At 35.9% G+C, this 13,406-nt stretch overlaps 2 protein-coding genes across 4 annotated transcripts in view; one reads left to right on the top strand and one right to left on the bottom strand.

The window, feature by feature from the left end:
* Positions 1 to 9,024, bottom strand: part of LOC123524523 (asparagine synthetase domain-containing protein 1-like) — a 40,287-nt gene extending 31,263 nt beyond the window's left edge. The window contains exons 1-3 of one of the 3 annotated variants that reach the window (XM_045302770.2): positions 8,933 to 9,024; positions 3,856 to 4,059; positions 1,877 to 1,999 (exon numbers count right to left, since the gene is read on the bottom strand). In XM_045302770.2, the coding sequence (XP_045158705.2) occupies positions 1,877 to 1,999; positions 3,856 to 3,930 (198 nt within the window). In that variant the 5' untranslated portion in view covers positions 3,931 to 4,059; positions 8,933 to 9,024. Of the gene's footprint in view, positions 1 to 1,876; positions 2,000 to 3,855; positions 4,060 to 7,839; positions 7,860 to 8,516; positions 8,675 to 8,932 lie in introns of those variants that run through there. The other 2 variants (XM_045302769.2, XM_053538746.1) reach the window with 2 other exon arrangements.
* Positions 9,025 to 9,115: 91 nt separating this feature from the next.
* Positions 9,116 to 12,310, top strand: LOC123523451 (uncharacterized). The gene has a single exon (XM_045301125.2). The coding sequence runs from the start codon at positions 9,122 to 9,124 to the stop codon at positions 10,364 to 10,366; it is 1,245 nt and encodes a 414-aa protein (XP_045157060.2). The 5' UTR covers positions 9,116 to 9,121; the 3' UTR covers positions 10,367 to 12,310.
* The last annotated feature ends 1,096 nt before the right edge of the window (positions 12,311 to 13,406 follow it).

Raw genomic sequence — 13,406 nt, forward strand, 5'->3', positions numbered from 1 at the left:
AAACTGGATTTCTTGTATTCACGTAATCAACATTATTTGAACTTAAAATTATTGTGTTTCATCTATAATGAATTTTCATTTTCAGTATATGCCAAAAGTGACTTTTCATACTTTGCTTTGTAACTTTGAAATGCACATACTGTTTTCAATTTTAGACAAATGTTATTTACAGTATTCTGCTAGCTTTAGATGAGTGAAAGTCACATTTTGCTGAAATATCACAATTCTCCAGACAGACTTTGAAAAAATAAAAAAAACTTGCATATTTCTTTAAGTTTATCATTATTTCATTATTGTGAAAATAAGTTTCTGATTATCTTATTACTGTGTTTGATCAACAAATATTTTTCTTTACATAGAAATGCCCCAAAAAAACTAGTATAATTAAAAGTTATCAATTATATATCAATTTAAAATAAATTACATTGTTTCCCCTTCTCACTAATTGATACACTTGTAAGGTAAACTGACTCTCTAATAAACACTGACCCTTGTTTATTGGAACCATACTGTGATTGTCATTAGCCCCCAACTGTGCTGGTGAAGACAGAAATCCCTTGGCCCACTGCCAAAATCTAGGCCTTTAAGTCACAGAAAGTTTCAGTAATAATAACTATGTTTCTAAAGTCTGGGTTTTGAAAAATAGGAAAAAGTGGATTGCATTAAAAGGATGTTTAACTTTTATAAATAAATTTTCAGGTAAGAAAATTTTGTTAGTCTAATATTTTTGACGTTTATTGTGCTCTTTCCAAATGACTTGTGCAGTGTCACTGCAGTTTTATCCTCAGGGCAGATTAAAAAGATTATGCAACAACAAAAGATCAAAACTAAAATTATTATTTGTTTGCAAAATTGTTTGAGAAATTATGACAGAATGATATCCAAGAATTTATCTATCCCAGATGTTTTACGTACGAGAAAAATCATTATTTTATGAATCTAAAACTTGGTTAAATACGTCTGCAGTATTGCACAGATAACACTATGTACCACGATTTGTCCATGTGGAATTTTCTAAACAACTTTTTGCATGAATCTTTTGTAGTATACCAGGAAATCGGCAGGGCGTTCGGTAGATCCGAGGTTCTGGGTTTTCACTCGCACTTATCGAGAAAAACTTGTATTTGACCCGCAAAAAAAATGTCCCGTGCGTCGGCTTGACTCGAGGAAATTTTCTTTTATAGGTCTCGAGTTCGAAAGTACTGCCCAATGTCAATCAAAATCCCGGTGAATTTCAATATTGTTCGCCGCCATAAGCGGAAGTATGGCTTCTGGCAGATGTCAATCATGCCACGCGCCGACTGACACGTGGGCTTCTCGCGGTTTGTATTTGGTACAATAATGTCCATCATTGCCAAAGGTATATTTATTGATCAATGTGTAAAAGTTAATTGATAAACGATGCATAGAAGAGCAGCCTATTATCGTATTAATGTCATTTGTTAATTAGCGGTATACAGAAAGTGTAACATTCACATATTTTGTTTCTTATAGGTCATATCGATCATTCATGTAGTTGAATCTCAACGAACACTGTCTAGGAAAACTTTGCGATACAGATAGTTACCCAAAAGAAATAACGAAACAGGAAAGAATAAAAACATGGCACCGATAAAAAAAAAATTTCCGAGTTTTGGGTTAAAAAATGTTTTGAGTCGCGGCGATTTTCGCGAGTCGGTCGCGTTACCGCACACAAACAATTTTTTAAGGATGGCCTTATATATACAATTTCAACTTAATACTCCAAAGCTGCATTATGTACGCAATTTCCAGTGATTTCCCATATCACCAAATAAAACAGATTTCAATGACTAAAAACAAGTAAGTTTTTCAGGAATAGCAGAAATGACAATAAAACTAACTATATCATACATACCTGCCAGTATATGACTGACCACGGACCTTGAACTTGTGATAACAATGTTGTGATCTGAGCATCTGATGAACAGTCACTCAACAATTCTAACAATACCTTCGTATCACTCTCTGATTCTTCTACCTAAATCATAGAAAAAAATGTTTGCCTGTGATTGTAAGAGTAACCTGAGCTAATATTAACTCCAGCTAATTTTCTGTTTATGGGAATTTTTTTTACTGAGGAATATTGCAACTTTTCAAGAATATATGTCAAAATACGAACAAAGTTTGCAGTATAACTGCATGGTAAATTTCACATTTTCGTTCAATATGTCATCAGAATTACAACAAGAGCTGTCCGTAAGACAGCCAAGCTCGACTATTCGAAATATTGTCCCAGAAGCAGGAAAATATTACCCAAAAAGGTTAAATATCAAAAGAGTTTTAAGTTCAAAAGGGGGAATAATTTGACCAAAATGCATATCAGTTATGCGACTTGATGCTATCAACTAGTTTTATAACCCTGAAGGCACATGTGAAGTTTCAATTCAATATCTGCATTAGTTTTGGAGATAGAAACTTGCATGTAAAACTTTAACCAGAATTTTCAAAGTCCAAAAGGGGGCATAATTTGCCCAAAATACATGCCAGAGTGATGGGACTTGATCCAGTGAGGTTAGTAATTGATCTAGAAAAAGAAAAAATAAGTTTCAAATCTATATGCCTTTTAGAAATAGCTGTATGTACTTGCACACAAAACTTTAACCAGAATTTGCTAAGTCCAAAAGGGGGCATAATATGGCCAAAATGAAGGTCAGAGTTATGGGACTTTCTGCTATCAACTAGTTTTATAACCCTGAAGACACATGTGAAGTTTCAAATCAATATCTGCATTAGTTTTGGAGATAATAACTTGCATGTAAAACTTTAACCAAAATTTTCTAAGTCTACAAGGGGGCATAATTTGCTCAAAAAACATGTCAGAGTTATGGGTCTTGACCCAGTGAGGTTGGTAATTGATCTAGAAAAAGAAAAAGTAAGTTTCAAATCTATATGCCTTTTAGAAATAGCTGTATGTACTTGCACGCAAAACTTTAACCAGAATTTTCTAAGTCCAAAAGGGGGCATAATTTGGCCAAAATGAAAGTCAGAGTTATGGGACTTGCTGCTATCAACTAGTTTTATAACCCCGAAGACACATGTGAAGTTTCAAGTCAATATCTGCATTAGTTTTGGAGATAGTAACTTGCATGTTAAACTTTAACCAAAATTTTTTTAAGTTCAAAAGGGGGCATAATTTGCTCAAAATACATGTCAGAGTTATGGGACTTGACCCAGAGAGGTTGGTAATTGACCTAGAAAAAGAAAAAATAAGTTTCAAAGCTATATACCTTTAACTGATGGCTGTATGTACTTGCAAGCAAAAACTTAACCAAGGTGTGATGCCGACGCCGACGCCAGGGTGAGTAGAATAGCTAGACTATTCTTCGAATAGTCGAGCTAAAAATATTTCAAGTAACACTTTCTTACGCTTAAGAAAAGTCTATCTAATAGTAGCCAATTTCACAAACTTTTTAAATTCCAGCCAATTTTCGAACTATTTTAATTCTAACAAATTTCTAAACCTACCCCTCACCTCATATTCCCATATACATCTGACCAATGACATGACAGGTAAATAAATAATAATTCGAAAGTAGATGAAGGGGTGGCAGTGGTCTAGTAGACAAGGCGACGGCAGCTCAACCTATGAGTCATTGCTTTGAGCCCAACTTGTGGTCACAACCACATCTTCTCATATGACACCAGTACTGGTTTTTCAAGGAAGCAGTTTCAAGATGGTTCAAAAAAGCTTAAAACTTTCATCACAACTGAGTTAACATGAATTAATATGAACTAAATAATTCAAAATTTAAAAACAGACAAAAAAGAAATATTATTTTCGATCTGATAAATGCTGGCTCATTTTCTTGAACTATGAAATTTTTCAGTTCTTACACTGATTCCACCAAATATTTCTCCATTCCATAACAGAAGATTTCCCTTGGAGTCTACAGCTGGCTGCTCTGCCATTTCATCTCCTCTAAGGTGAAGGACATGACCAGAAAAAAATGCTGTTAAATGGTCAGAAATGTCGAAGCTTGTAACATTGCTACTATCCGGTCCACGATTGCTCAGCCTCGAGTTGTTGAATATATCATCCTAGAAATCAACAGAAAAGCTATGGTCATTGGTTAACCCCATCTCAATCATATGAATATCTGTACAAGTTAACTGATATAATATCTAATCTGTAACAATGAAATAATATGGAAATCTGAACTAAATCAAGGGCAATAACTCTACTGTTATTAAAGGTCCTGTCTACTCTAACCATTGTTTTCTGTGATCTTACAGCAATAAGCCTAAGGCGTAACAAAAATTGTTTGTTCTCGGTATCTCGACCTAACCTAAATTTTTGGCCCGACCCTAAATGTTTTTACTGCCTTGGAGAAGTTTTTTTTCAATTTTTTAACAACTTTCAAAACTGCACTTTTTTTGCTTTAAATATGGTCAGAGATATTAGAAATCAAGTTTCCGCTGCTCTAAAGGCATTACCCCCCTAATATTTTATTCAGTTTTTGAAATAAAATCATTTCCAAAAATCACACTTAATAAAAAATTACCCCCCACCAAAAAAACAAGAGGGCCACAATGGCCCTATATATCGCTCGTCAGAGTTGATCTGGCCTACTGACCTTGTTTTTTACCCCACATGAGCCAGTTTCGAACTTAACCTAGAAATCATCAAGACAAACATTCTGACCAAGTTTCATAAAGATTGAGTCACAACTGTAGCCTTTAGAGTGTTCACAAACTTTGCCTTTGATTTGACCATGTGACCAAGTTTTTGATCCTAAATGACCCAGATTAAAAATTGACATAGAGATCATCAAGACAAACATTCTGACCAAGTTTCATAAAGATTGAGTCACAACTGTGGCCTGTAAAGTGTTCACAAGCTTTTCCTTTGATCTGGCCTACTGACCTACTTTTTGACCCCACACGACCCAATTCAAACTTGACCTAGAGATCATCAAGACAAACATTCTGACCAAATTTCATAAAGACTGAGTCAAAAGATTGGCCTCTAGAATGTTCATAAGCTCTTCCTTTGATCTAGTCTACTGACCTAGTTTTTGAACCAACATGACACAGATTCGAACTTGGCCTAGAGATCATCAAGACAAACATTCTGACCAAGTTTCATAAAGACTGGGTTACAAATGTGGCCTCTAGAATGTTCACAAGCTCTTCCTTTGATCCGGCCTACTGACCTAGTTTTTGATCCAACATGACCCAGATTCGAACTTGGGCAAGAGATCATCAAGACAAACATTCTGCCCAAATTTCATAAAATTTGAATCGCAACTGTGGTCTCCAGAGTGTTCACAAGCTTTTCCTTTGATTTGACCGGGTGACCTAGTTTTTAAACCAACATTACCCAGATTCAAACCTGACCTTAAAATCATCAAGACAAACATTCTGACCAAGTTTCATAAAGATTGGGTCACAAATGTGGCCTCTAGAGGTTTCAAAAGTTTTTCCTTTGATTTGGCCTACTGACCTAGTTTTTGATCCAACATGACCCAGTTTCGAAACTGACCTAGAGATCATCAAGACAAACATTCTGACCAAGTTTCATAAAGATTGGGTCACAAATGTGGCCTGTAGAGTGTTCGCAAGCTTTTCCTTTGATCTGACCTATAGTTTTCAACCCCACATGACCCAGTTTCAAACTTGACCTAGAGATCATCAAGACAAACATTCTGCCCAAATTTCATAAAATTTGGATCGCAACTGTGGTCTCCAGAGATTGGGTCACAAATGTGGCCTCTAGAGGGTTCACAAGTTTTTCCTTTGATTTAGCCTACTGACCTAGTTTTTGACCCAACATGACCCAGTTTCGAACTTGACCTAGAGATCATCAAGACTAACATTCTGTGTTCACAAGGCAAATGTTGACGGACGCCAGACAACGCACTGACGCACAATGGACAACGCAGGCCTTGACAATAACTTTTTTCAGTGGTGTCCCAGAGGGCCCCCATACCTGTAGAATTAGGTGTCCCTCACCAATACAAGGGATCCCTCCAGTTTGAAAGGATGAAAATATACCAAAACTACTTAATCTTAAATCATATTCATTTCTTTTCTTGTTTTGAATTAAGTTCTGCAACAGCTACTATTAGTCTATAAGCTTTATTTTCTATGAACTGATATAGGTTGTTGCCTTACTTTAATTGAAGCAGGAAAAGAAATTACTACAATTTAAGATTTAGCAGTTCATTGTGAGATGAAAACAACATTGGTTTCATATTTTTTTTGGTTGAATATGCTGTTAGAATTAAGAAATCTTTGAATGTAACTCGGTATTTAATGTGGCTGTTACATTGTCAATGTTGAAAATAGGTATCCTGGAGGAACACCTAGCTTTGAATAATGGGTGTCCCTTGCTAGAATTTGGGATTCTCGGGATCTCGGGACACTGTTAGTGTCGAGCCCTGCAACGGACGCTGGACAATGACTGGTCGCAATAGCTCACCTTGAGCACTTTGTGATTGACCTGGTGACCTACTTTTTGACCCCAGATGACCCAATATCGAACTCGTCCAAGACTTTATTAAGAGTAACATTCTGACCAAGTTTCATTAAGACTGGGCCAAAATTGTGACCTCTAGAGTGTTAACAAGCTTTTCCTTTGATTTGACCTGGTGACCTAGTTTTTAACCCCAGATGACCCAATATTGAACTCGTCCAAAATTTTATTAAGGGTAACATTCTGACCAAGTTTCATAAAGACTGGGCCAAAATTGTGACCTCTAGAGTGTTAACAGTCAAATTGTTGACGACGGACGACTGACGATGGACGACGGACACAGGGCGATCACAAAAGCTCACCTTTGAGCACTTTGTGCTCAGGTGAGCTAAAAATATGGAATCATTTTGGAGTCAAGACCGTAGAAAAGGACGGCGTTAAGACAACAGTTAAAGATTTAGCATCCTGTCAACCTTGTTTTGCTGATGTGCCGTATAAATCGCGTAATACATCAAATATGAAATGACATTCGTTCATTTTTGACCAATCTGATTTTGCCTATCCGAGCAAAAATGATACGACTTGTGCAACTGCAACAGATCAATTACGATTCCAGGACGAAATTAAAGGAAATTGGCCTTTTCCTCATCACGGGCATTTACATTGGTTACAATAACGAAGGCCATAGGTCATTTTACACCAGTGGACATGCGACCACAATTTCTTAAGTGTTGCTGAAACCCGTGGATTTAAGAATATGATTAAAGTTCTTGAACTAAAAATGACAGTATTTGCTCAAATTTGCTCTTGTTTACATGAAGTATAGTTGTAATAAAGTTGAAATGGTTTATACTGTCTTTTCATCTAAAACTATGTATCGTGATAAGTATTGTACCATATACTCTGTATCGCGATACGTATCGTATCATAAGGTCAGAATAAGATCGTTTACTATTTAATATAAATGCATGATGTGTAAATGGCAGCAAGGTAGCCTCTACTGTTACTGAACTGGACATTTTGGTTGTTCCACAGCGTGTTCTAGTAAACCTCGCGGATCCATAGAGTTACGGCAATACAAGCACCTTTTCCATGTAAGAGTATATAGGGGGAAAAAAAATTTCAGTGATTTTCAATTTTTTTTTTCGTTTTAAGATTAAAACAGTGGTTTTTAACTTTTTTTGAGGAGGCGGCACCTATATGGGCACCAGGACTGGATGGGCATCTGTGCAAGTGGACAGACTGAGAAATCTAATCCACATATTTTGTGGCAACATGTTTCACTGCAACATATACCAATCGCACAGAATACTTATCAATTCTTTTTCTTGAAATTATGTCTTCAAAGTTGATCAGCTAAACAATGTCTTTCAGAAGCTGAAAAGGTACACATATATACATACCTGTCAAGACACACGCATTTTGGCCCTAGATCACGCTCACACGCCTACTATTCAAGGTCACACGCATTTTAAAGAAGGCAGTGGCTAGGATTACGGTACCGTAATCCTAGCCTCCGAGTCTAGGATTACGGAAGTTCCGTATTTCTAGACAACCCTATGAGGATAGTAAATCCTAGCCTATCCTCATAGGGTTGTCTAGGAATACGGAACTTCCGTAATCCTAGAATCGGGGGCTAAGATTACGGTACCGTAATCCTAGCCACTGCCTTTAAAGAAATAAAGCAATCGTTTTTTCGTAGAAAATTATTGAATCAAACATGCGAGGTGACGTTGACACGGAGTTTTCATACTGTATAATACAGCTTTTACATTCACCGGTGCAACATGTTATTTCTACCGCATGAATAAACATCACAAAAAGTAAACATGGCGGGGGCTATTCAAAACCAGATCTATTTTGTGTTAAAAATCTAAATTTTCCATGTGAGGGCGTTTCCGGCTTTAAGGGATCATCGCCCTCCAGACCCCCACGAGGGACAACCTTCCCTTCGAACCCCAATCACACTCGTGGCCCTTGTGGAGCCTTGACAGCTATGTATATATTGTCCGAACACCACTTATCCGAAATCACTACGAGATGTAAATAGAGCTTCGGTTTGATGATGAAGACAGCTTACCGAAACAAATCCCTGCCCGTTTCCTTTTTCAAACAAAATAAAACATATTCCACACATTGTCAGCTATATTTTCATCTTGATAACTAAGATAATAGAAGAAAAAAGTCTTTTTGTCCGGGGGTAACCGTGATTGAAGAGTATTCAAGAAAGTTAACTAAAATTTTTGACGAATCGAACCGAATTCATCGGTACAATCTGTTTATGTACAACCTCAAATAAATCTCAGTTGCCTCTAGTAAAATGTTCTGGAATTATACTGATCTCTGCCATAACACTTTGAAATATTTTTGTTAGCCTACATAAGTAAAAAAAAATCGTTGGATAGCCGATCTAAGCAGATTTCCACGTACACCGAGAATTACAGTAGACGTAAATATCTACGTCAATGAAATTAAGGTCCTTGGCGTAGGGCCTACCTATATAAATCTATCAATTTGTGTGAGTTGGCCACCAGTGTCCATAAAAAACGTTTAAGACCTTTCAAGCGCCATACAATCTGAAATAAGACCTCAGATATAATGTCCTGGCAATTGGTGTAATTTCTTTTACATGACGTCATTTACGCATAACGTCATTTTACACGTCATCAAACACGCGTATGTGGAATGGCGTCAATGTTTCGTGTTACGTTTCTGCTTTTGTTTATTTATTTAGGTGTTGACTCTGTCTTAAGTAAAAGGTCTAAACAGGAAGGAAAGAATAAAGAAAGTGACATACGACATTTGCTTCGAGACATCAATGAAATCGGTAAAAGCATCGATAACAACAGCATAAAAAGTGACTTATGGATTGTTGGAACATACATAGCTGCCCACAAGTATTTTGGAGCAGATTTTCGATACCTTACAGGAAACATACGACCAAGTGATCAAGTTTTCTACAAAAAGTTTCCATCACCGACACTAAGGAGTTACCATCAAAGTGTATCAAAGGCTTGTGAATCCTCGGCAATGGAATGTGTGAAAGAGATCCTTCTAAAAGCTAGAAGTTCCGGTTCACTACAACACATCATGAAAACTGCAGAAGAACTTCCATCCTTTGCACCATTCAAAAACAATTATGAAGAATTTAAATACCGCCAAACTGCTATGTATTATTTATGTTGGCATACTCAGTTGGAGGACAGTTTTCTTGAATTTAAAACAGGTAAACAGTCGTGTCTTTCTCATTTAAATGCCGTTGATGAAGTACCAGCGGAGAAACGTTACAAACTGGTGAAAAACAACGATCCTGTGATTCAGGATATTCGAGACGCTGAATTTAAGAAAGACCCATTTACGTGTGCACGTCTGTGGTTCTGTCCAGATCCTTGTTATGGAAGATACGACAGAGGTAACTTCGAAAAAAGAAATTATAAGGTTAAGGGTAACCCTTGCTTAAAATTACCAAACAAAGAATGCAAATGGAAAGCTGGAGCAAATGAAAATTTCAATGACCTTATACGGAACAGATTTAATATTACATGTGACTGTGCGTCCGATCGTAAGGGTTTCAGCTGGAACAGTAGATTTGGAATATGTGTGGACACAGATGAATGTTTCGAAAGGAAATCAAATTGCCCTGAAAATCGAATGTGCAAGAACACCGTTGGGTCTTACACGTGCACTTGTCCTAGAGGTTATGACGTCAATCCTAAAACAGGCGAGTGTGAAAGAATGTTAACCTTGCACGAGTCGGCAACAATGTTGAAATACAAACAGTTCAAAGCAAATACCGAAAAAGAAAAGGAAAAAGATTTTATAACGGAGATGATGGATTTTGTAGGTTTATCTGCTGGCAATAGACTGGGTTACACTATAAACCTTGGTTTGCCGTTGTTATCACTGATGTTTGTTCGTTATTGTTTATAGACCAAAAGATGGTATGACGCCGCGCACGATATTTGGGAACATGACGTAACGTCAAACCTTGATTCAGTGAAAATACAAAAACTGAAATGAACAGTAGTTTTATTGATATTTTGCTTAAGAATATGTAATAATGGCTACCACATTTTAATTCTTTATAACAATCGACAAACGTTTTATTTTCAGTTTGAATGTACAGTGCTATTACGTTTAAAGTAACTATTTACTTATTGTCAAAGAAATATCAGATCATATTAACCTTCAATACTTAAAAATAACGGTTACTTATATTTTACGTTATCACATAACTTGGCTGTTATTTTGTTTTTCATAGCGTCTGGCTGCATTCAAATACATATTGAAATAAAGACGCCATTCACTCAAATGTGTTTGAATTCAACATAAAAAGTAAGACAGTTTCAGCCTCTTAAAAAATAGTTCCTATCATTGTTACGTTACTCGTCATGCCGACAACAGGAATAGCTATTTTCGCAATAAAATTCTTTTGCTAATATTTGCCGATTCAATTTCATGAAGATGATTCTTTTTAGTGTGTGAAGGTATACAGTGCATAAAAAGCAAAATCTTAATTTGTACTTAATGAGATATATTATATCCATACCAACATGTTATCAGGAATTATTACCTAGATCTACATCTTTGAAGATTATCTGTTTTGCGTGTGCGTCGCTTTGACGTTTGACGCTATGACGTGATAATTGTGACGTATATACTAAGTGTGTTGCATATTCTAAAACTTTTAAGATTTTATTTTATATAAAAAAGAAGGATTTTACCGTGTATTATCTTGTTGATCCAAAAACGTTTCGCAAAATGACCTGCTTTTGTCTGTTCCGGTTAACTCCGTCCATTTACGCCTAAAAAGGGATTACCGATTTCCTTTCTGGTGTAATTCGAACGTGTTAAAATGGAAATAGATTTTAGTTTTGAGTGCTTTGTTGGCAAATAAAACATGTTGTTTTTTTTGCGTTCAAATGCATTTGTTGTCTTTTCATTCTAATTACTTTTCTTTTGTACTAAATCAAAGAGCTATAAAAATATTTTATACTTCTTTGACTAAATACAGTGCTGGTTATTCATTTAACATTTATTTATTTATTTATTTTTATCAATAGGTAAGTATTTAAAATATTTATCTAATTTATTATTTTATTTTTATTAAGTACAGTGCTGGTTTAAAGTAATTTAATAATTATTTATTAATGTTTTATCAATAGATAAGTATATAGATAGTTTTGTTAATTTTCTTTCTATTTACTTTTATAAGTGCTCAGTGAGTAAGCAAGAATCTCACTCTTATCAATAAATTTCTATTTTTGTAATCTGTAAGTTTGTGCAATAGCTCTGATCTCTTTCAAGTATAATCATGCATAATAATGCTCAAATTTTATCAGTATTTATTATATTAGAATTAATAATTTAAGCGCTCTGTGATAGTTACATTCCTCTATGCAGAATGATATATTTATCATAATTATTACATGATTTTCCCATGGTACTGCCACCAATACCAAGGACCACAATGGAAGTAATTGAAAATCACTTTTCACTTTTTTGTGTTATCCTTGGTATTGGTGTGCATGTCAGGGTCTTTAACATGTGTATATAATTCTGCTATTAACTTTGCTGATATTTATGCATTTTGTTATTGCAATGCCATGTTACTTGTCACCTAAATAAACTTACTTACTTTCTTATATTAATCATTCAGGTCTTTAAATTCGGCCTTCGTGATTAGATTACTACGCATCTGAACTCAAAATCGTGTTTTATTTATCAACAAAGCACGCAAAACTAAAACCTATTTCAATCTGGTCGTGTTAGAATAATTCTTATCTTAGATAATCGATTTTCTGTATCGTAATAAAAAACAACCAATACGTTCATTCTACCGTCACTGTATTTATACCTTCCACCATAGGCGCCATGACTGTCATAGTCACCATAATGCCCACAGAAACTTTCGTAGCAACCAACTTCACTTAATCTCCCTGTACCGGCAAAACCACAATGTCCAACCCAATCATCGTAATCATCATAATCAATTCGTATTCTAGCCTCATCACCACTACTGCCTATTCCACCAGGAAAGCTCGATAGACCAATAGCACCATATACGCCGTGACCTCCAATTTCCAAAGCTAACATCTATGTCACACCGCCACTAATTCCACCGTTACCTATTCCGCCTCCAACGTCTGCCGCTACCAAAGCCCAAACGTCTACCACCACCAAAGCCCCGGTCTTTGCCACAGCCTCCTCTGCCGTGAACAGATCTTCAACGTGTACCGTCACTAAAGCACAAACGTCTGTTACCACAAAGTCCCAGCTCCTACCGCCTCCTCCGCTGCTAACAAAGCCCACATGTCTTCCGCCATCAAAGAGTAAATGTCTACTGGCACCAAAGCCCCATTCCTGTGGCGGAAGTTGTGAATAGGCACCACTGTCAGTATTATGCTATTTCTTTGTCTTATGATGCCTTGTTAAAGATTTTGATGAGTCAGTTGGATGCTTTTGTGGTAGGCTAATGTATGGTACTGAAGCCATGAGATGTAGCCAAACGGAAGGATACTATACGTCCAGCTTTATAAAAACGGGATTGTAAAAGGGAAGAATGTTTGCTAATAGTTTAATAATAAGAGTTGGAATGATATTTAAGAATATTTTATAAAATAATAGATTTTGGATTTTTGTTTGCATTAGGGTAAAATGGGGTAACTGGGACACTTAAAGAAACACTGTTGAGTAATATTTAAGAAAGACAAAATATAAACTTGATTTATTGATATTTCAATATGCGCAACCTATATAATATATGACGAATATAAACTTTTACAAATACCTGATAACCTGTGATTAACTATAAATTAATTAAACATTGGTCAAGTGTCCCAAGTTACCCCACCCAGTTGGGGTAACTTGGGACATTTTAGTTTTATTAGAATTTATGTATATTACAGTTGCATTTATGACAAATGAAACCATTCATGTCCACAGATCAAAAAAGAATTCTAAACTGAAA

This window comes from Mercenaria mercenaria, chromosome 3 (genome assembly GCF_021730395.1).
Source record: "Mercenaria mercenaria strain notata chromosome 3, MADL_Memer_1, whole genome shotgun sequence".
In the NCBI taxonomy this organism is placed as follows: domain Eukaryota; kingdom Metazoa; phylum Mollusca; class Bivalvia; order Venerida; family Veneridae; genus Mercenaria; species Mercenaria mercenaria.